The sequence below is a fragment of the Eschscholzia californica genome, unplaced genomic scaffold, assembly GCF_041429995.1.
Source record: "Eschscholzia californica isolate CP2 unplaced genomic scaffold, dmEscCali1.0.p SCAF_1, whole genome shotgun sequence".
NCBI classification, from domain to species: Eukaryota; Viridiplantae; Streptophyta; class Magnoliopsida; order Ranunculales; family Papaveraceae; genus Eschscholzia; species Eschscholzia californica.
This window is the reverse complement of record NW_028238198.1, coordinates 24,795,993-24,816,931: the sequence shown is the minus strand read 5'-3', so window position 1 is coordinate 24,816,931 and position 20,939 is coordinate 24,795,993. Positions and strand designations below refer to the sequence as shown.

Genomic DNA, 20,939 nt, shown 5'->3' with positions numbered 1-20,939 from the left:
CTAGAGACCAACCATTCACATGGACGGGACAATAAAAGCAAATTGTTACTCATTTACGAACAATTTTGTCGATTTTGTCTCAAAAATCTTTATTTAGAAGACGTTCTCAGTAATGAAAGCAAAATGATGTTAAACAAAATCATAGTTAAAAGGTACTAATTTATTTTAGATTATATATATAAAGACCATTTTCATAGGCGAAATACAAATATAAAATGTAAATAGATTGTCAAATAAAACAACCGAGTTCGTATTACATTGGCCCCCCTATATCTTTAATCCTGGTTTCGTCCCTGCACACATACCACTTTTTTATCTAGTTTTAGCGAGAATTTTTACACTTCTTCTAAAAATCTGCTAAAAGCGTCTTGATTGTGGCTCGATATCCAGCCTGACTTCTGACTCACAAAAATTGCTTTTGGGACGAAAATTTTGGACCGTTTAGACAAAAGCAAGTTTGATCTTCAAGGTTGCCGAAACAGTGCCGATCTTCGTTGTTTGCAAGGTAGCACTTCTATTATAATAGGTATAAATGTATTCGTAAGAGAAGTGGTGGGATTGGGATCTCCAGTAAGCTATACAAATTAAAACCATAGAGGTATCTTTGTAACTTGTTCTCCGTTCATAGTGAAAATCATCGTGTCATTGTTCGCCTTAGAGTAAGCCTACTAGATAGAACCGGGTAAATTTCTTATATTCTGTGTAATTAATTGTTTTTATTACTTTTCTTAGTTGCTTGTTATTCCTCAACACAAAATTGCACATCTCTTTTTGTATCGCAACTATGGCGATACTGGTGGTAAGGACAAATGATGGTTAGGATAGACGGCGACGGGCTAACGACGTGGTGGTTAGGGCAAGTGATTGTGTTTTTGCTGTAAACCCTAGGGCCACACTTGACTTGGTCATACCCATGAAAGTGTTTGTGGATAATAAAAACCTTTTAAAAAATTGGGAAATTTTAGATACAATCACCATTTTGTTATATATATTTATATATACTCATTCTAAGGTATTTTTTGTTCAAAGCAATGGGGTTTTGAGTGTGACAAGTAACAAGTAGTAAGGAGGGGTAGTGAATGGTGACTTTGAATGACATTTCAAAGTCTGCAAATGTCTGTAATATTCAATCACAGACATTTGAAAGTCAGAAATTGTACGAGGCATTTAATTTCGTACATTTTAAGGTCTACAACTGTCCGAGACATTCAATTACGAACATCTCAAAGTCTGCAAATGTCAATGGCATTTGCAAATCCACAGACTTTGGTGGATTTAGACTTTCATTGACATTTTGGTAAAGAGAGTCAAATTTGTCAACAAAAAAATGAGTGTCTTTCATTGACATTTTGGTGACTTATATTTTGATTAATAATTAATACCAATAATGATAATTAATATTAATATTATTATTATCACTTGAAATGACATACTAATGATATTTCAAAATCTATTTTGGTATTTCAAATGTATATGATGCACGTTCAAACCCGTCTTATTTATGGTGACGAAATTTATTTGACCCAAATTACACCGTCATGGTAACAATAATATGTATTATTGTATTGTTATATAATAATACATTGTTGATATTATTGTAATATGTCAATAATTTTTTGGCTTGTTGGTTACGCATCTACCCAAAAACCCGACGATCACAAGTTTGATTCACGGTGGAGGTGGAATCCACCATTTATTAACTTGTGTTAACGTGTATAAATAGTAGAAATTAATTTTCATGCTCTTAAGATGGTCTTAAGGGTTTTTATTTGGCCTTTAACGTCCGAGATGTCTTTAGTGATAGTAAATGTGTGTTATTCATGATGTATTCACCTTACGTTGAATGAAATGATTCTTGAAGTTTATGTCAAAAATAAAATACTAACATTATAGTTATATATTTTATACGATATAACATATAATAATATTATAATAATAATATTATATTGGTTATTAATTTATTTATCACAACATATTGTAGTTTCATTGTCAATTTGACATAAAATCCATGAAAGCCAGTACAATATCAATAAAAATTGTCAATGAGAATTATTGAGAATTAATACAATGTCAATAGAGATAGGCCTGTAAACGGTAGCTTCTCAGATCGGATATAGGCATATCCGTATCTGATAATTATCCGACGGATATTACAAATCAATATCTGAATCCGAATTCGATTATATTAACGGAAATCGGATAATATTCAATATCCGAAACTTTAACAAAATTGTACATTTTTTCTTTAAATTTTTACCATTAGATCTAAATAATAAATCTCAACCATACATTATATATTATTATGAATAAATTTAAATTTAATTTTTTTTTTTTTTTATATTACTTATCGGATACGGATATTTATCGGATCGAATATTAGTGTATCCATATCTCAATCCGATAAGCAGATATCCGATAAGAAATATCTGAATCCGTATCCGATATTCAAAAATTCAGATAATTTTTTAAAATTTGAATATAGATGCGAATCGGATGTCTAATATTCGGATATCCATTGACAGACTTAAATAGAGATGTCATTGAAATGATAATAAAAATCCAAAAAATGCATAGACTATATTCTATTGTCAATAAAAATGTACATGAATCGTCTCATTTTGGAGGGAGACTCTACAAATGTTTCCAATTTTTTGAATGGACGAAGAAATACTGTTCATTGGACTGCTAGGAGGGTCTTGAAACAAGTGAAGAGCATTGCTACTTCCCTTGATCAAGTAGATTTTGTGTATGTTAATAGGCAGTTCAACTCTTTAGCCCATGATCTAGCAACTAACTCTAGGAAGACAAACTCTTGTTTTTTTGATTGTCTTCATACTTGCTCTATATCTCATTGTAATATCCTAACTTCTTATTAATAGATATTACTTTGTCTCAAAAAAAAAAAAAAAAAAAAATGTACATGGCAAACATTGACTACAACCCCCAAAAGTGTGAATAACATTTCCCTAAAAAATTTCCAACCACTATAATCACAAAGTCCAACAAAGTGTATCGGGCTTAGACCAAGCTCGGTTAAAGAGATGGATTGGGCTCCGTATAAGCAGCTAGTACTGCCTTTAACTGGGGAGACATGGATATCCAAACATGACCTAGAGACTTGCACCAGATTACATCTCTTTCCTCCCTACTTTTGAGTCAGACCCTAATTTCAATGACTTCCTTCTTTGCACTTATTTTTCTTCTCTCTCTCTCTATCCACTTCTAGTCAGACACCCCTAATCTCTCTCTACAGTCACTGCAACAAAATTCAATTTCTCTGAGACAAATCATTCAATTATGGGACTTACTCCTTTAAAAGGGATTCTGCCCTTTCCTGCTCCTTTAAGGGTAGGCATCTACCTAATTTCACTCTATCCGTAGATACAACCGTCAATTCATTCAGTTACAAGTTAACAAGACAGAAAGTAATGCACCTACAGGCTACAATTAGAAGTAAAGACACCTAAAAAAAAATAAAAAAAAATAATAGAAGTAAAGAGATGAGACCTAACTTAACAGTGAAGGAAACCAAAGAGGTTGCCGCCTTGGTATTTATAGAGCTCTTATCGGTTACTGTATTTGATGTTAAGTTTTGGTAGCCTAAGTGGTTGATTGTGCTGACATAAACTCCAACATTCTATAGGTTCTAGATCCATTTTCATAAGAGGTGGAATTAATGGTTATTGAATTTGAGTTATTAAAGATATAAATGATAAGTTTAACTGGTTTTAGGCTTCTTTAATATGTTGTTGGGTTTTAAACCTCTTCCATTTTTAGTTTAATTTCGACGGTTATCGTGTTTATCACATCTTAATGATGTAACAATTACATGTAATGACTAACGTAAATCGTAGTCCATTTTCAAAAAATCAATAATTTGCAGAGTATTTCATTGAACCCGATGTATTGATATTTACCATACATCTAAATGGACTTCAAGAATTTGTTAAAATAATTAACAACTTCTTTTTCAAAGCATAAAAGATGTAGACCCCTAAAAGAATTCATGTGTGATCATTTAGACGACCGACAAATTTAGACAATGCAATTCTTTTTCATCTTTTCCATCGTTTGGATCCTTATGACGACCGAGAAATTTAGACAATGTAAATTTATCTACCCTTTACCCCTCTCTCTACCATTATCTCTTCCCTTTCGTAGGATCCCGAAAAAAATTATCCAGGCAAAAGAGTTTTTTTTCGTCTTGGAGGAACTAATGGAACCATATAACTTCTGCCTAGCTCTCCAGAAAGAAATCTTAAAACTTTCATTTAGTTTCCTATTAAGGATCTTTAAGCGCCGACTACGTAATTTATTCAGTTTTATAGTGTAAATTTATACTATAGAGTTTGAATTTTGGATAGGAGAAACTTTTCTAGTAGAGTATCTCTTCATTGGCAAGCAAGAAAAAGACAATCTTTAGAAATTTTCTTGAGTGTTAGCACTGGAGGTGCTCTTAGTTTTGTTTTAAAACTAAAAAAACCATGAAAATGTTATAAGATGGTGCGGACCAATTTTCTAGGCTGCTAGTGATATTGTCCGCTTTGACACACCTGAGCCTCACGATTTTAAAAGGCCTCACTAGAGAAGGGTGTTTAACCTCTTCTGAGGAGCACCATACTCCATCTCACCACCAATGTGGGATTGCTTTACAACACACCCTCCCAAGACCACATCACAGTAGAGCAAATCGTGTTGATAACGTGTTATAGGATGGTGTGGACCAGCCTTCTGTTATAGGAGGGTGCGGACCAGCTTTTTGGGCTGCTAATGATACTGTCCGTTTTGGCTTACCTTAGCCTCGCGGTTTTAAAAGGCCTCGCTAGGGAAGGGTGCTTAACCTCTCAAAAGGAGCACCACACTCCATCTCACCACCAATGTGGGATTGCTTTACAACAGAAAGACTAATTTTTTTGTTTTAGAACTATCACTTAGCCAGTAACTCCTATTTTGATCTCAAAATCAATTAAAACCAGCATTTTAGGGAAAAGTTTGAGTAGAACTTTTGTTTAGGTCTTCTCATCCCAGCACCATTCCTCCTTCCTAAGCAAACTATGAAGAGAATATTTTTCCAATCTTGCACCCTCTGTAACTACCACAACCTCCAATAATCACTAGTGGCGTGGTTGAGTATTGGAGAGCCTGGAGTGATTTGGGCCATTTCCCGATAACATTAAAGCGTAACGTTCTATTTCAAATGTAATGCGTTTAACAAAAATCAAATTGGACTAAATTGGAAATTGTTTCGTTTCTCTGATCAATCTAAGTTGTGTAATTTTTGCTCCAAATTTTTTATTTAAGCAACAATCACAAGCATGGAAGAAAAGTTACTCCATGAAAAAAATGGAACAATAAATAATCACTTCACAATTGGTCTTTCACAATACAAACTAATCTAAAGAACCAAACAAAACTAATCTGAATCTAATTGATTGTTTATAATAATTGTTGTTGTTGTTACTACTAATAGTTCGAGATAACATTAAATTGAGAAAATAAACAAAAAAGAGACGAAGGAGAGTATTGAATTTGTGACCTCGCGTTTATCTTGTAAGTTGTTTAAAATGTCCTAATTGATTTATCTTGTAGGTCGTTTAAAATGTCCTAATTGATAGTTGAGGAGGGCATTGATAGTACATTTAGGAGGGCGGTGTGCCCGCACCTATCGTACCCCATCCGACATACCCCTGATGATTTGCACTACCTGGTACCCCATCCCTCACACCCCTGATTTACAGCACCTCACCTCTCGACCATTTATCCCTCCCCGACCCCCAATCTCCATCTGTAGTTTGGAGTACCTTGATCAATAAATACCAATTTGTATTATCTAGAGAAAAAGATGGATTCTTTTTTAGCTCTATTACTCTGTAACCATCCTCATCAGCTTTGTGAATACCAGATGCCACCAGCCAATAAATAGAAAAACAGAAATGACTATTGACAAAACATTCTTTATGTACAAAAATGAATACTAAGTACTCGAACTAGAAAATAAAAAGAGAAAACAACTCCTAGAAAAGAAAAGAAAACATTAAAAAACTAGAAGTGTCTTCTTCTTTCTTAAAACGTAAAGAAGACTTGTTTTACATTTCTAAATCAGGAAACCCTAGATCAAGCAATCCTTTCTCATCATCATTCATCAAGTAACTGTAATTCTCTTCTTGACTAACTTGCTTCAACAAATCATCATAACTATAATCAACTCCAGATTGTTCTTGTTCCATATGATTCAAACTCCCATCTGGGTTCTGCATTTCACCTGATAAATCAAACGATGTACTTCCACCACCACCACCACCACCACCACCATATTGGTACTGTTCATCTAAAGCTCTAGAACTCTCCTCCTTAGTATCATTGTTATTGTTGTTATTCATCTCTATCCAATCATGGTCGATTTCTCGAAGAAGCTCTTCGACATTAAAAGATTCATCAATCTGCAAATCATGAAAACCTTCATTCTTATCGAATTTTGATTCTAACCCAGATGGATCCATCTGGTTGTTTTCTTCCTCCTCCAGGACTTCCTCCTTAACTGTACCCAATTGAACTTCTTCTTCTTCAGGTATTTCATCATCAATTCTCAAATCTTTACCTTTCTTCTCAATTTCAATCAACTGTTCAGGATCAATCTTGACTTTACAATCTCCTTCATCAGAATGGGTATTAGTAGTAGAAGTAGTCATGGTGGATTCAGAAGAATCAAGTGTAGTCGAAAAGGAATCATCTTTTGAAGATGAATCACTACAATGATTGTCATTATTATTGAAATTGAGACGAGCACCAGGACCATATAAAGCTTTAGCAGCTTCATCATAAGCTAAAGCAGCTTCATGAGAAGTAGCAAAAGTACCTAACCATAGTCGATTACCTCGATTTGGTTCTCGAATTTCAGCTACCCATTTCCCCCAAGTTCTCTGTCTAACTCCTCTGAAATTACAGCGAGAATTTTCAGGTCCTCCTTTACCTCTCATACAACCTTTCTTAGATCCTTTAGCTGGAACTCTCCTAATTCTTTTACTAACACCTCCATCATTAGAAATTTCAAGTTTATTGTTGAGTTCTTTCCACTTAGCCAAAGTTTCGGCTACAGATTTAGACCCATTTCTTCTACTCCTTGATCTTTTCTTCCTGGTTTCAAACAAAAGTTTCAATGAACAAAATCTAACTATTAAATCAATATAAACAACCCACAAAGCAAAATGAATTCAAGGAGGAAATGAGAAAATACCTTTCTGGGTAATCTGAAGACATGCGCTGTGAACAGAATTCTTTTACAAGTATATATATATATGGTATGAGGATGAATTTTCTCTCTCTAGACTAGGATTCAATTTCTTCTTTCTAGTTAGTTGCTGGGTTTCTTTCTGTTTATGGTAGTATGGAAAAGGGGGATAAAGGGGGAGAGTTAGATTTATACCCATGTGTTTTGTGAAGTTTCGAGATATTTCGAGGAGGTGGGATAACATAAGTGATGACGTGGTAAGAGAGCTACTCGTGCCATGGTTTGCCACTGGCCACCCAATACTACACGCGGCGTCCCACTGTTTTTTCTCTCTCTACTTTTTCTATTCTCGAGAATCCAACCTAACTGAACCTTGTTTTATGGTAGGGCTTACCCATCTAACCATATCCAAATGTTTGACCCCTACCATTTAATATCTTTGACCCTCGAGTAGTTTCTCAATTGAGAAATGATAGTACATGCTCCTCGTGCACTCCCCCCCTCCCTCTACACACTCTCTTGCTTAGTAACTAAGACTACAGATATACTTACTAGATAATTAAAATAATCCTCTTATATGAAAGAGTGTTCGAAGGAGTGTAACAGGGAGTCTCTGATCTCATCCAAAAAAAAAAAAAAAAACAGGGAGTCTATGTATCAACCGGCATTATGGCTGATAACATATTTAGGCAGGGGTTGACGGCAACTAATTTTCCATCCAAAAGTATCTAAAAAACCACATTTTGAAGCTCCCCAGCTTACAAAAACCCACAGACCCCCGTATTCTTCACTATCACCACTTATGTCTACTACCATCATCGGAGCACCACCATTAGTTCCTCTGCACGAATCAATGCAGAGGAACTAATGGTGCACAAGGAGCCTAGATTATTGGGATCATTCCTTCCGTTGGTTAATAGATACTGCTTACTGGCGACTAAATCCAGTTTGCTACTCCCACTACTAATCACGCCATTTCATATTCTGCCTTCCTGTACAAGATGGTAGTTTGTTAGTCTTTATATTTCTTTTATATAGTGAAGCCACAAATTAGAGAAAAGGAACGTAAATATAGTACAATTGTGTTGTTATAGGATATCTTAATCAACCAAATTGCCCTTAATTTCATATATAAACATAGAAAACGTCGACGATGCAGATAGCACAACCCAGTCCATATATCATAAACCTAAATTGGTAACAACAATACTTGTTTTACATATTAGCTAACTTAAATATATGATTCTGATTTTAGTTTTGGTGCGGATGATATCCATACTGATTGATTCAGAAATGCCAATTCCACAAAAAGATAAAAAAGAAAAGAAAAAGAACTACAGCTCTTGTAATTGTGATAAGTAAACAAAAGTAAATCAACTTAAAAAAACCAAATCTCACCTGATCATAAACCCTAGTGGAATTCATCTCCACTATTCATGTCAGTTACTCAAGCTTTGCAATCACTTCTCATTGACGCTCCAATTCAGATTTTAGACATGTAAATAGCAGCCCGTGAGCCCATCAACTGACTTGATCTTCCAACCTCATACAAAATCTTTATCACCCGCTGCTGTTTTTAAATCTGCATGACTGCCTAAAATTAAAGGGCAACAACGCATATGTACAATTAGAGCAAAGCTCACTGTAATTGCCAGAAAAGGCATATGTTAGCTTAAAATCATCAGCAGAATGGCGGAGCTGGCTCGGTGTTCATAACTAGATCTTCACGAAACTCCGTTAGGTGTTTTGGTGAAAGACCTCAAATAATGGGCGTCTATTTCCAACTTTAACTTCTTTTGAAAAAAATCGACATTATAAGAGCTACTTTCTGTTAGAAAGCCTAACAGACTTTGATGAAAGACCTACTGGTTTAATTAATGTCTGATTTTCTACTTCAAATTTTAGAGACCAGGGACTCATTGTCCCCTGGTAGACGAGCAAGACATCGAGCACTCGGGCGTATTTCACAGCCCTAAGCTCCATAAATTTCTCATCCATCCCAAAATTTTAACTAAAAACTCCACAAGACGAGTACAACATGGTATGCCATCGAAACAAAAAAGATAATTTTGTGCAATTCATCCAATGAAATGTTCAGAAGAAAAATCAACCAACTCATCCCAGTTATCACCAATCCAAGGTGACTAAATGCGAAAATAAAAATTAAGAAAAGAAGAAAAAAGGAGCAAAATGTAGCACTACAAACTATCATGAGAGTAAAAAAAAAAAGAATCACCTGAACACCAAAGGGAATGAAGAAGCAACACATACATCTCTCAGCAGATGCCTGGTTAGCCAGGCAAGTCGTATCATCACCTTCTCCTAGTTATATCCACAGCATCTCACTGAGTAATCTGTGCCCTCTAGAATCTGAAGTTCTGAACAATCCCACTAAACATTGCTTGGATCCTGGGAGATGAAAGAGTAACTCTTCCAATTTTTCCTCCTTTAGATGATCAACCTTTTTCTCTAACAAGTTTGAGAATCCCTATATTGTACTATACATGCACCAAATGGAACTAGACAGAAATCACCTGTATCAACACAGGCTCGCATAATATACATTGCCACTATTCATTTTTTCTTATTACAGGGCGACTGAGGTCTGCGAACCGTTTCCTTGCTTTCGTACAAACACGTTTCGGGTTTTACCCGGAATTGAAACAATAACCGCGCCTAATATTTAGTTTCTGAGCGTCAAAATTATTTTTCTAAACGCAAATATGTTTTTACATAGCTTACACCAATTAACATATATTAATTGTTAATCGCTTTTAGAAATTCTCAAGTACGCAAAAAACACATTTGCATTTTTTTTTGGATATTTAAATCATATTCACCTCTATATTTCTTTCCAAAAAGGGAACTACGATTGGAGGCCACGGGGTATTCAGCCATTATCCCGGCGAGGAAGAAGCATAAACAAATAGTAACCAAAACCTCACACAATTCATCGAAGAGAGGGGTTAGGACAAACAAGGTTAGGGTGGGGAGAAGCTCAATTGAACCCACAATTATACACAAAACAGAACAAAAATTCGAAAACACTAAGACATCAACCCAATAAAGATAGCATATTAAATCATCTTGGATTTAAAGGCAACAAACACATGTAGAAAGGGAATCTTTATATATATGTCCACAAAATTTTGCATAAATTTGAAGAGTGATTTCTAGAAATCAACCATCAGAAGTTACATAGATTTCTATCTAAGCCAAAATAACATGCAAAATTGAATTAAGAAAGAAACCCTAATAGAGGGTGTGGAAGTTATCTGATTAAACTTTGATGTTACCTTCCTAAATTGGAAAGAAACAAACTCAACAAAACGACCTAACCTGATGAACCAAATCAGATCATCAGACGCGTGAGCCACCGGTCGGAGGTGCAGAAGGAGGAGCCGGATTACCAACTCCACCGAGGAATGAGAGGAATCCGACTGATGCTGATTCTTGTTCATCGAGAAATAAATCTTCAGGATCTCTAAAGGCACCGTGAGCAAAAACAATCAACAATCCGATCATAACAGCGGAGATAAGAAGAGATCCAACGCTAGTGAGAAAGATAACGACAATACTAGATAAAGAGAGCAATCCGAGAGTTTCTTTATCACTGAAAGTCCGGCCGAAGAGAACAAGAGGCGTATCCGATGATCGGAATAAGTAAAGAAAGATCCAAGCAGCAAGAACACAAAGAAGAACGAGGAGAGAGAAAGGATGAGTGAGAAGAGAAACAGCAACAACGGAAGCAAGAACGGTGAAGTAATTGATACGAAAGTAGGTAAAGTTCTTGCGAGCGCGAGAAACAGCATCAGAAAGAGAAGTAGGTCGAGTGAAGGCAGTCCGATCGACGATCTCCGACCACGGACGGCGTTGAGAGAGGGCGTTACGAATAGTATCAGAGAAATGATTGATGAATGCACGGAAAGCAGGAGTGGCGATCGGCGGTTGAGATTGGCCGGTGGTTTGAGGGTTTGTGATCGGGAGAGGAGAAGATGACGCCATTAATGGATTTTTGGAGATCAATCAAGAGAGATTGTGTACGTGACTTTCTAGAAAGAGGATTTGCTGAAGTTTTTAGGCAAGATCTAGAGAGAGATAGAGAGAGAGAGATTAGAAGCGGAGGATTAAACGAATGGACAGGGAGAAGAAAATAATAGATGGTGGTCGATTGGCGAGTTATAAATAGTGGTCGGCTATTGGGCGGTTTTCTTCATAAATAGATGGAGAATGTCTGCCCTGATTGGATTATTTAGGGTAACACTCCACCACTAGTATATGATGGTCTTCTACAAATCATATCTCACATGAGTGATATTGGGTCAGGGGTGCGAATGGATTCGGACAGGCGGGAAACAAACACTAACTCAACCAGTCCAGACAGAACGAGCACAAGTCCTGATTGTCCACTCGGACATCCGGACAAAAGGGGCAGACATTTCAGATTTTTCTCCGACAAAATACCCGTCCGTGACCGTTTCGATAGACGGGCAAATCTAGTATCGGTCGGTCAGGCACCACTCACTAATGAACAAATAAAGAAATTTTTATTCGAAACTAAAACTGTTTAGTAGCTAAATACAACTTTCTAAACTCCCGCTTTACAATTCTAAAAAGTAAATAAATACAAAATTAAAAAATAGTCATTGAGATTTCTCATGGATCACGATCGGTTCTATTTTTCTTGTATGGATTACGATCGGTGTATTGTGGATTCTAAGGTTACTGATGAGATATTCAGATTTTGGAGGAGAGAGAGACTAGAGAAGTAGGGAGGCGAAGACAAAATTAAGAACAGTGATTTTTAGGGCTATATTTGTTACTCTTAAAATCTAACAGTTGTAGCTAACCCTACACATCTAAAGGCTTAAAATCAATCATATATGAGGGCGGGTTTCACGGGTAGGACAACAGATGGGTTTGGTCGGGCTGACTATATAAGCGGGTGGACTCCGTCGGATCACCGGATAAGGATCTATGCCCGTTCGCCCGCTTATGCTCTTTTGGTCCGGCGGGTACATGCCAATTCGAGCATCGGACGGTCACAGGCCCTTCAGACTCGGACGGTCGTGGGCGGGTTCCAGATTTCCAGACAAAATCCCACCCCTATACTGGGTGACGGTGGAAATTCATCATTTCTGTTGTCATTTTAAACATATTGTATTCATAATGTAATCAAACTAATACACGTATGATTGTCTATTATACTCATATAGTATAATTATGAATTTTTGAAACAAAAAAAGTGTGAACTTTTGGAAGAAAATAACATAACAAACAATTGAATAGGAGATTGATAGGAGATTGTACAACTCTTTTGGGAACTTTATGCGCATTGTACTTGCCATTCACACGCAAAACAATATAGATACAACACAAAAGTACTTCTTTATTATCACACACTCTCATGTATGGAAACAGTGGTGGTGAGGACAAAGGTGGTGGCGACAAGTGGTGGTTTGTGTTTGCTCTCTTTGTCGTAGTAGTGATGGGGTAAGTTAGGATTAGTGGTGGGGGCCGTTGTAGTTTGTCTTTCTCCCTCTACATATTTTTCTCATAACTAACAGAAGAGGGAAAAACTTAAATTCTGCTGCGCCGACGCGCTCGTTTTTCCTAACACATTGTACTTGCCATTCACACATAAAACGATACAGATACAACACAAAAACACGTCTCTTATTATCACACACCTCTCTCTCTCTCTCGTGTCTGGAAACAGTGGTGGTGGTGGCGGCAAGTGGCGATTTGCCTTTACTCCTCTTTGTTGTCGTTTAGTGATGGTGGCGGCGGTTGTAGTTTGTCTTTCTCCCTCTATCACGAATGCCATGAGGGTACTGGGCAGGGCAAGTAGTGGTTCATCTCTTTCTAATCTCTCATGTTAGGGTCACCTACCGAACTGAACTATCTTGGTCAAATCACGGTGTAAGTCAGACAAAATCTTATAGAGAAAGAAATCTTTCTATTCTGGTCTTAGAAAGAACCTAGTCCAATCTTCCTATTCTGGTCTCTCTCTCCTCGTTCTCGTGTGTCGTTTTCAAGCTTCTTCTCAGAAAACGCGTCTTCCAGAGGTGTTCTTTTCTGGGAATTTTATCTCTCGCCCTTTTTTTGTCTTAAAATTTGTTCTGCGCAGACATGAGTAATGGCGGAAAATGATGAAGAAGACAAGTTAATTGCAGTTGCTAGACAAATAGCTAAAACGGTAGGTCGTTCTGACTCCATGACTAATGAAATCCTTCAAATTTTATCTACTTTTGACGACCGATTCTCCCGCGTTAAAATCTCACATAAAATTAACGAACATGATGATGATGAAGATGAAGATGATACTACTTTCAAGTCTCTCGACCGTGAAATCTCTCACTACCTTTCACTCAATCATCCAATTTGGTCCGATTCATCCCAATCCACAGCTTTTCTTCATGCCATCGACGACTTGTTGGCGACTATAAAAAATTTGGATCATATCCCTGCGGTTTTGGATCGAGCGGATGATCTTCTGCAACAATCAATGTTACGGCTTGAAGATGAATTCAGATTGTTGACCGAACGGAGTGATAAAAACGAGGCAGATGTAAATTTTTATTTTGATTCAGATGACAACGAAGATGATCGGATTCCGGTTGCTCATCCGCTCTCCAATTTCGATATCATTATAGATGCATTTCCGTCTAGGATTATATCCGATTTACACGAAATAGCAAAGAGAATGGTTGGTGCTGGTTTTGAAAAGGAGTGTGTTTATGTATATAGTAGTTGCAGAAGAGAATTCTTAGAGGAAAGTATAACTAGATTAGGGGTACAGAGATTGACCGTAGAAGAAGTTCAGAAAATGGAGTGGTCAGAGGTTGAAGAAGAGATTGAGAGGTGGATCAAAGGGGTTAACGTCGCTCTTCGAATCCTCTTCCCTAGCGAACGAAGAAACTGTGATCGAATCTTCTTTGGTCTAACTTCAGCATCTGAACTTTCATTCATGGAGGTCTGTAGGGGATTGACAATTCAACTACTGAATTTCGCTTATACAGTTGTGGTTGGAAGCCTTTCGCCAGAGTGTTTGTTTAAAGTTCTTGACGTTTTCGAAACCCTAAGAAACCTGATGCCCGAATTCGAATCTAACTTCTCTAATAAGCACTGCGCTGTCCTTTGGGATGAAGCAGCAACAATCTGGAAAAGAGTAGGTGAAGCTATTAGGGCTATTTTCATTGAGCTAGAGAACCTAATTCGCCAAGATTCTGCGAAGGTAGAGGTTCCTGGTGGTGGTCTTCATCCGATCACTCGTTATGTCGTTAACTATCTCTGGGCAGCTTGTGGTTCAAAGCAGACTCTGGAACAAGTATTCGAAGACAGCGGAACAGAATTCCGCAACCCAGATGATATTGATCGATCTTCATCTTTATCATCTTCTACGCCATTGTCTGTTCAAATAACATGGATCATGGAGCTTTTACAGAGCAACTTGGAGGCGAAATCAAAGATTTATAAAGATGCTGCTTTGAGCTCTATTTTCTTGATGAACAACGGAAAGTATATTGTTCAGAAAGTAAAAGAGAGTGAATTAGCTTCTCTTCTCGGTGACGATTGGATTCGACAACAAACTGCGAAAGTTAGACAATGTCATGTGAATTACCAGAGATGTTCATGGAGTAAGGTTCTTGCTGTGTTAAAGCTCGAAAATAGGTCGTTAGCTCCAGATATTGCTGCCAAGAATCTGCAGGAGAAGCTGAAGGTTTTTACTCAGTACTTCGATGAAATATGCCAAAATCAATCAAGTTGGGTTGTTGTAGATGAGCAGCTTAGAATGGAACTGAGAATTTCAGTAGCTAGTAATTTGTCACCGGCCTACCGGAACTTCTTGGGAAGATTCAAGAATGTTCTGGAGTTAGGAAAGCACACAGACAAGTATGTCAAGTACACTATCGAGGATATTGAGGCTCGGATCAACGAGCTGTTTCAGCGAAACAGTGTTGATGGTCGGGGATGAGAAGATAGTGGTGGTGGTAGTGTTTGTAGTGAAATTTAATTTAGTGAATATTGTCTTGTAAATGTGTATAGAGATTGGATGCCTTTGTATCAATGAAGTTGTTCAAAATTCTATGAATAATGCTATTTGGCCCGAAAAATGGGGGCCGACCACAGGTCAGATGCTAATGTCCCCCCCCCCCCCCCCCCCCCCATGGAAGCAGGCCACATCAGACTTCGGCTGTGGTCGGACCCATTTCTTGGGTCAAATAGCATTTTTTAGTTTCGATTACACAATTATCTCACCATCTGTACACAAAAATTTCTAGTTCTTTATTTTCTGTTTTCGGTTATGCACCTGAGCTAACAAAATGATAGATCCTGCAGCTGAGAATACTATCTTCTTTTCAGTAAAGTTCGATCCAATATTCTTTCCTTCATGCTCGTATGATAATTTCTACAAAACAACACCAGCGGAAAAAGATCTTTTCCCGACACCCTTCACATTGGCGATCGACCAGCCACTGCCTTCCTTGTAATATTCCACCTGACATTCATAAATGAGCTGAAATAAGAACTGAATAATGATAAGGAAACCCACTAAAAAGAATATGCGTGTAGATCAAATACCGTATCGCTCAATGTATTGCCTTCTTTCAACCCTGATATTAAATAGATCGACTCTCCGATAACTGCCGCCGTAGAATATCCTCTTGACTCGTTCATTTCCTGATCTACAGTCCACGAGCCAGTCCTCGGATCAAATACTTCAACACTTGGAACCATTTTAGCTCCATCATAGCCACCTAAGGCATATCTGCAGAGGGAATTTGCCTATATTACGTGATATTCAAAATTGGGGCATATACCTCCTTTGACAAAGGAATTAAAGGAATTAATTACTTACAATTTCTCATTCAGAACCACCAAGGAGTGACACCCTCGGCTGATGGTCATACTTGGGAGCCGGGACCAAGAAAGTTCTCTCGGATCAAACCGTTCAGCTGACCTGGAATGATATTAATGTAAAGGTCGGTCAAAGAAAGTGACATCAATGTGCAATAAGCAATGATTCAAGATAGCGGATTTAATGGGCACAAAGAATGACTACTCGAAAGCAGGTTGAGAAGAACCAAATATCAAACATAATGGTAATACCAAGGAAAACGATGAATATGGTACTCACTTCAAGTAGTTGTTTCCATCAAAACCACCAACAGCATAGACCGCACCATTTAGCTCTGCTGCAGCACAAGCGTGTCTCTGGAAGAACACAAAAGAATCTCTAATAAATTCAGCTACAAATGTATATATAGATGACAGATTGATAGTATACAAAAGTGAATATGAAAATTACCTTCTCTCTCATGGATTGAGTAGGAATCCACCTTCCTACAACCGGATCAAACATTTCTACGTTTGAAAAACACTCGACTCCATTTCCACCTCCAATTGCAAATATCTTGTTGTCGAGAGTAACTCCTGCTACGAATCCTTTTTTCTGAAATAATGAAGGACGCGGGGTCCACTCATTTAACAGTGGATTGTAGGATTCAACTTCACGTGATTGAATTTCCAATACATAATGCATCACAATATCAGTAAGAAATATAAAGAGAACGTGAGTATAGAGACAGTATTGAGTTATACCTGTGTCATACCACAGATTACCATCGCGGCCTCCAAATACGTAAATTTCACCATTTAATGTTGCTGCGGTGGCATATGAACGACTTGAGCTCATCGGTTTTAGAGATTTCATGGAGTCTCTGGAAAACGAGTAGCAATCCATAGCTGATAACCATGAATTGTCATCATATCCTCCAACGAAGAATATCAGCCCGTTGTTACCCAAACTTGCTCCATCCAACCACTCTTCCAGTGTTTCACTGGTACCAGTTGACTGATTAAGAAGTTCGTCTGCACCTGTTGTGGATGTAACCAACTGAGATTCCAACTCCTTGACACGAAGTTCTAATTGTTTTACTTGGATATCCGACTTGACCTGAAACCAAAATTTTGGTATCTTTGATGAACCAAAGATGAAGAGGAAGAAACATACATGAAAACCGCAAGGCCCGTGACTAATATAGTTAGAGAACGCGCTATCCTAATACAAATACCACTTCTGAAGCATAGGTTCAAAATAAATTTCTTTCGGGAGTGCTATGACAACAATATTCTAATGGCAACCACTTAAATGCGAAACTTCAAAAAGATATATAAGACCATTTTGTAATCGAACCCATCTCGAATATGCAGAAGTAAACAGTCTAACAGATACCACGTTCAGGGGAGTGTTTAGTGTGAAGACAATTACCAGTTCCTCCTTCAATGTAGCAATCTGATGATCTTTTTCCATGGAAGAAACCTTAGGTTGACCATTCTCTTTCCTCAACTACACAAAGACACAGCAAACATGAACAGTGAAACATACATGAAAGCCAGAAGCTGCATAGCATTCCTAAATGTACAGAGCAAGTTCTGAAGCTGTAGCTTCAAATCAAAATTAATTTGGGAGTGCCATGAAAGGAATGATCGTACAAAAGCCAAACCAGGAAACCTTCCTTAAGGAGGAATGACAACCACTTAAAGGGATAGAAAAAGAGATGAAAAGATCGGGTACTGAAAGTCTGAAACCATCTTGATTATATATAAGTAACAGATACCGAGTTTGGAGAATGTGAAGACAATTACCAGATCTACTTCCTCCTTCAATGCAGCAATCTGTTGATCTTTTTCCAGGATAGAATCCTTAAGTTTATCGTTTTCTTGCCTCAACTACATAAAAACATGGCAAACATGAACACACAAAGGAAGTACGCTGTATGGCATTGATGAAAAAGGAACTGTTTAAGAAACATTTACATCTAAAGCACCTGATCTATTGAAGGCTGGGAATCAGATAAGTTAACTGAGAGCCCTTCATCCTTTTCGTCATAGGACATTGGTCCGTCTTGTTCACATTCATACTCCAAAGGCGTGATACACTCCTCTGCTTCTGAACTAGGTTTTGCACATCCATTATATAATACCAGTTGTTCCAACTTGCTACAGACAAGTTCCACTTCGCTTTCCATCTCCTCTTTAGGTTGCGCATTCTGTTTTTTCCGATCATCCAAGTATGGAGCACCAGCTAGACAACGTGTTTGATGGGAACCATCAGCATCAAACTCTGACACAGAAGGCCTTGAATCTTCATCTTCACTTATTTCAACAGGTTCAAGGGTTACGACGGCAGGGATGTCCGGCTTGTTTTGGGAACTTGAGTCGAGATTATCCGACTGAACTAAACTGTCTTTCGTAAGTAATGGGGGTGAATTTTCCTTCTCAATCTTTCTGATATACTTAAAAACAGGCTTAGAAGGAGTTTCTAACTTAATAGATTTCTGCACTGGAGAAGATTCAAACAACGAAGTCAAGGCCCCTGTCTGAGCATGATCAAGCTCAAACAGGAAGTGGACTTCACTGTAATAGTTGTCTTTGATTACTGGTTTGAACTGCTCTTCAGAAAGTGGTATGCATTGCATCCGGATATGTATGCGAACCTAGGCATGGAAATCATGAAATAAGAAGTTCAGTGCTTTCTCACTACAGATTAAAAAAAAAAAAAATCAGAAATACACCAACAACCTAAATACTTCTTCTCCTTGTTGAAAAGGCACCTAGCAAGTACCTGTGCAGGAAATTGAGTTCTCCGGCTGCCATCTGAACTCCAACCATAGGGGTTGATATTCATCTGTCCAAGACTTGCCGCTTGAAAGATACCGTGGAGCTTCCGATCACTATAATTGAACAAGAAGAGAGGCAACCCTGGTTCGATGTTCTTTATGTATGAGAAGTGAGTGCCAGGTAAACCTGTCAAAACATATTGTTACGTAAAATAACAAAATCTAGTGCACTACTTATTTTTCTTTTCTTTAGCAATCAAGTTTTTGTGTCAAACAAACAAATTTTCTTAACTTAATTAAGGTCCAATCTTGTTAGAGGAAAAGTGTAATATATTTAACGAGCCCTAAGAAATCACCAAAAGAGGTAAAGGGACATAGGGAAAAGGAAAGCAGAGACAAAGAAAAGTCGAAATATAAACCAAAATTATATGTTGGTAGTGATTTTTTCTCTCCCCGCGCCCCACACACACACATACACACCACACCACAACTAAGTTCCAATTAAACTATCAACAAGTAGATATGCAAAAAAGAACGATGTTATTGAACAACATTGTTATATGTTCATGCAAATTGAGTAGCACAAGAGAGATTCGATAAGAATTACTAACCAAAGATCTGGCCCGAGAGACATTCTGCCATTGTATAACGAGTACAACCAAATATAACTCCACCAAGATCATTTTTCCTCAAGTTTCTGGCTGTTACACCGTTGTTAACCTTGCTTGAAGTAGATTCCATTTTCCCTCCCAATGTGAATCTCTGTAGTTTCTTCCCACCTCCCATTACCCTGAAAAAGCAACACAAACCCTAACTATTTTCTGATAAGTGATCAAAGTTGAATTTCACAATAATCATAACCAAATCTAAAACTTAATAACTTTCAAATTTCAAACTCATCAAACAACTCAGAAGCATATAAACACAATATGATCAAACCCTATAAACCCTAAATGACAGTCTGATTATCAAGTAACAGCTGATAACCGTTCAGAAAAGATCAAGAGTAAAACCTATTCCAATGTTGAAGTTAGAGACGGAACTTAAACCCAAAATACGAAGAAATAAAACTAGAGATCATACTTTTTTTGCTGATGAAAGAGAAATTAAAAGAGAAAGTTGAATCAAACAAAACATAAAACATTTGAGTCGTTCTTGGATAAATGTAGAAGAACTAAAAGAGACGTGAATGACGATTGGAAATGTTTAGAGAGAGAAAGACGAGATAGGGATTAGGGTTCATACCTTGTCCTGCAAAATGAAGTTCTGAAATTACAAACAGTGAACAAGAACGAATGAAGAGCGCCAAATAAACTCTCGATTGGGGAAAAGAAGCGCCAAGGTGTTTGTACTTTTTAACCTTTTCATTCAAGAGTGTAAAGGCAGAAAAACACCACGAAACCCCACCCTGGAGGGCCTGGACCATCACTACAATACGTTGCAAAAGTGTTGAAGAGTTTTAGAAGCGCCCGTCCAAGTGTAAGGCGCCTCCCTAAAGGCAAACTGCGAAGGGATCAGTTTGTGAGGGAATGGGGCGCCTTTAACACTAAAGAGATGTGCCTTTAAAACTCCCCAAATGTTGGTGAGAGTCTGTTTAGAACTGATACCAGAATTTTTCACAGATTTGAAAATGATGACATCGAAAACTGGATATTTCGGTTTATTACACTAATGATTTTTTGACAACTCCGATGAAAATTCGGTGCGAGGAGTGGGGCTATCTGTAAGACACTCCGATCAGAGCTTAAAGGTCGAGGTCTTTTAGGTGAGGCTTTGATGGTAGAGTATGACTGGGATTCATTCTTCCGACATGTGTATAGAGAATTTAATTCTCATGTGGTTGGCGCGTGTTTTTTAAGTCTACGTTGGTTTTTTAGTGATAAAAGGTGACCAATATTTGGCTCAACTAAAATAATCAATTTATATATATCGAGTCTATCTGATGATTTCAATTCAATATAACAAACTAAAAGAAATTTAGATAATGAGAAGATCAACGCATAAATTTAGTCAACACCTGGTTGCCCAAGTGGCTGAAAGTGTTGACAAAAACTACAAAATCCTGGAGGTCCCAGATTCGACCT

At 37.5% G+C, this 20,939-nt stretch overlaps 2 protein-coding genes and 2 pseudogenes across 8 annotated transcripts; 1 reads left to right on the top strand and 3 right to left on the bottom strand.

Moving 5' to 3' along the window:
• Positions 1 to 5,920: 5,920 nt before the first annotated feature.
• LOC147565384 (uncharacterized) lies at positions 5,921 to 11,415 on the bottom strand. Of its 2 annotated transcripts, XM_086651866.1 has the most exons (4): positions 9,465 to 11,415; positions 8,627 to 8,810; positions 7,235 to 8,220; positions 5,921 to 7,134 (listed from the first exon to the last, which is right to left on the bottom strand). In XM_086651866.1, exons 3-4 carry the CDS (start codon positions 7,255 to 7,257, stop codon positions 6,087 to 6,089), a joined length of 1,071 nt encoding a protein of 356 aa, XP_086507992.1. In that variant the 5' UTR covers positions 7,258 to 8,220; positions 8,627 to 8,810; positions 9,465 to 11,415; the 3' UTR covers positions 5,921 to 6,086. The 2 variants fall into 2 exon arrangements, with proteins under 2 accessions (XP_086507992.1, XP_086507993.1); XM_086651867.1 differs by lacking the exon at positions 7,235 to 8,220 and having other exon boundaries at positions 8,627 to 8,822; positions 9,465 to 10,299.
• Positions 10,340 to 11,233, bottom strand: LOC147565385 (PRA1 family protein B4 pseudogene; annotated as a pseudogene). The gene has a single exon (XR_015230192.1). The product of XR_015230192.1 is annotated as a PRA1 family protein B4 pseudogene (transcript).
• Positions 11,416 to 12,551: 1,136 nt separating the features above from the next.
• LOC147565383 (exocyst complex component EXO70B1 pseudogene) lies at positions 12,552 to 15,323 on the top strand (annotated as a pseudogene). Its single transcript, XR_015230191.1, has one exon. The product of XR_015230191.1 is annotated as an exocyst complex component EXO70B1 pseudogene (transcript).
• On the bottom strand, positions 15,290 to 20,321 carry LOC147565382 (uncharacterized). 4 transcript variants are annotated; one of them, XM_086651863.1, is made up of 12 exons: positions 20,101 to 20,321; positions 19,467 to 19,676; positions 18,861 to 19,042; positions 18,064 to 18,732; positions 17,882 to 17,965; positions 17,505 to 17,582; positions 16,835 to 17,189; positions 16,542 to 16,741; positions 16,371 to 16,447; positions 16,092 to 16,193; positions 15,815 to 16,001; positions 15,290 to 15,731 (listed from the first exon to the last, which is right to left on the bottom strand). In XM_086651863.1, exons 2-12 carry the CDS (start codon positions 19,639 to 19,641, stop codon positions 15,642 to 15,644), a joined length of 2,199 nt encoding a protein of 732 aa, XP_086507989.1. In that variant the 5' UTR covers positions 19,642 to 19,676; positions 20,101 to 20,321; the 3' UTR covers positions 15,290 to 15,641. The 4 variants fall into 4 exon arrangements, with proteins under 4 accessions (XP_086507989.1, XP_086507991.1, XP_086507990.1 ...); XM_086651865.1 differs by having other exon boundaries at positions 19,467 to 19,669; positions 20,101 to 20,297; XM_086651864.1 differs by having other exon boundaries at positions 19,467 to 19,665; positions 20,101 to 20,297.
• Positions 20,322 to 20,939: the final 618 nt, after the last annotated feature.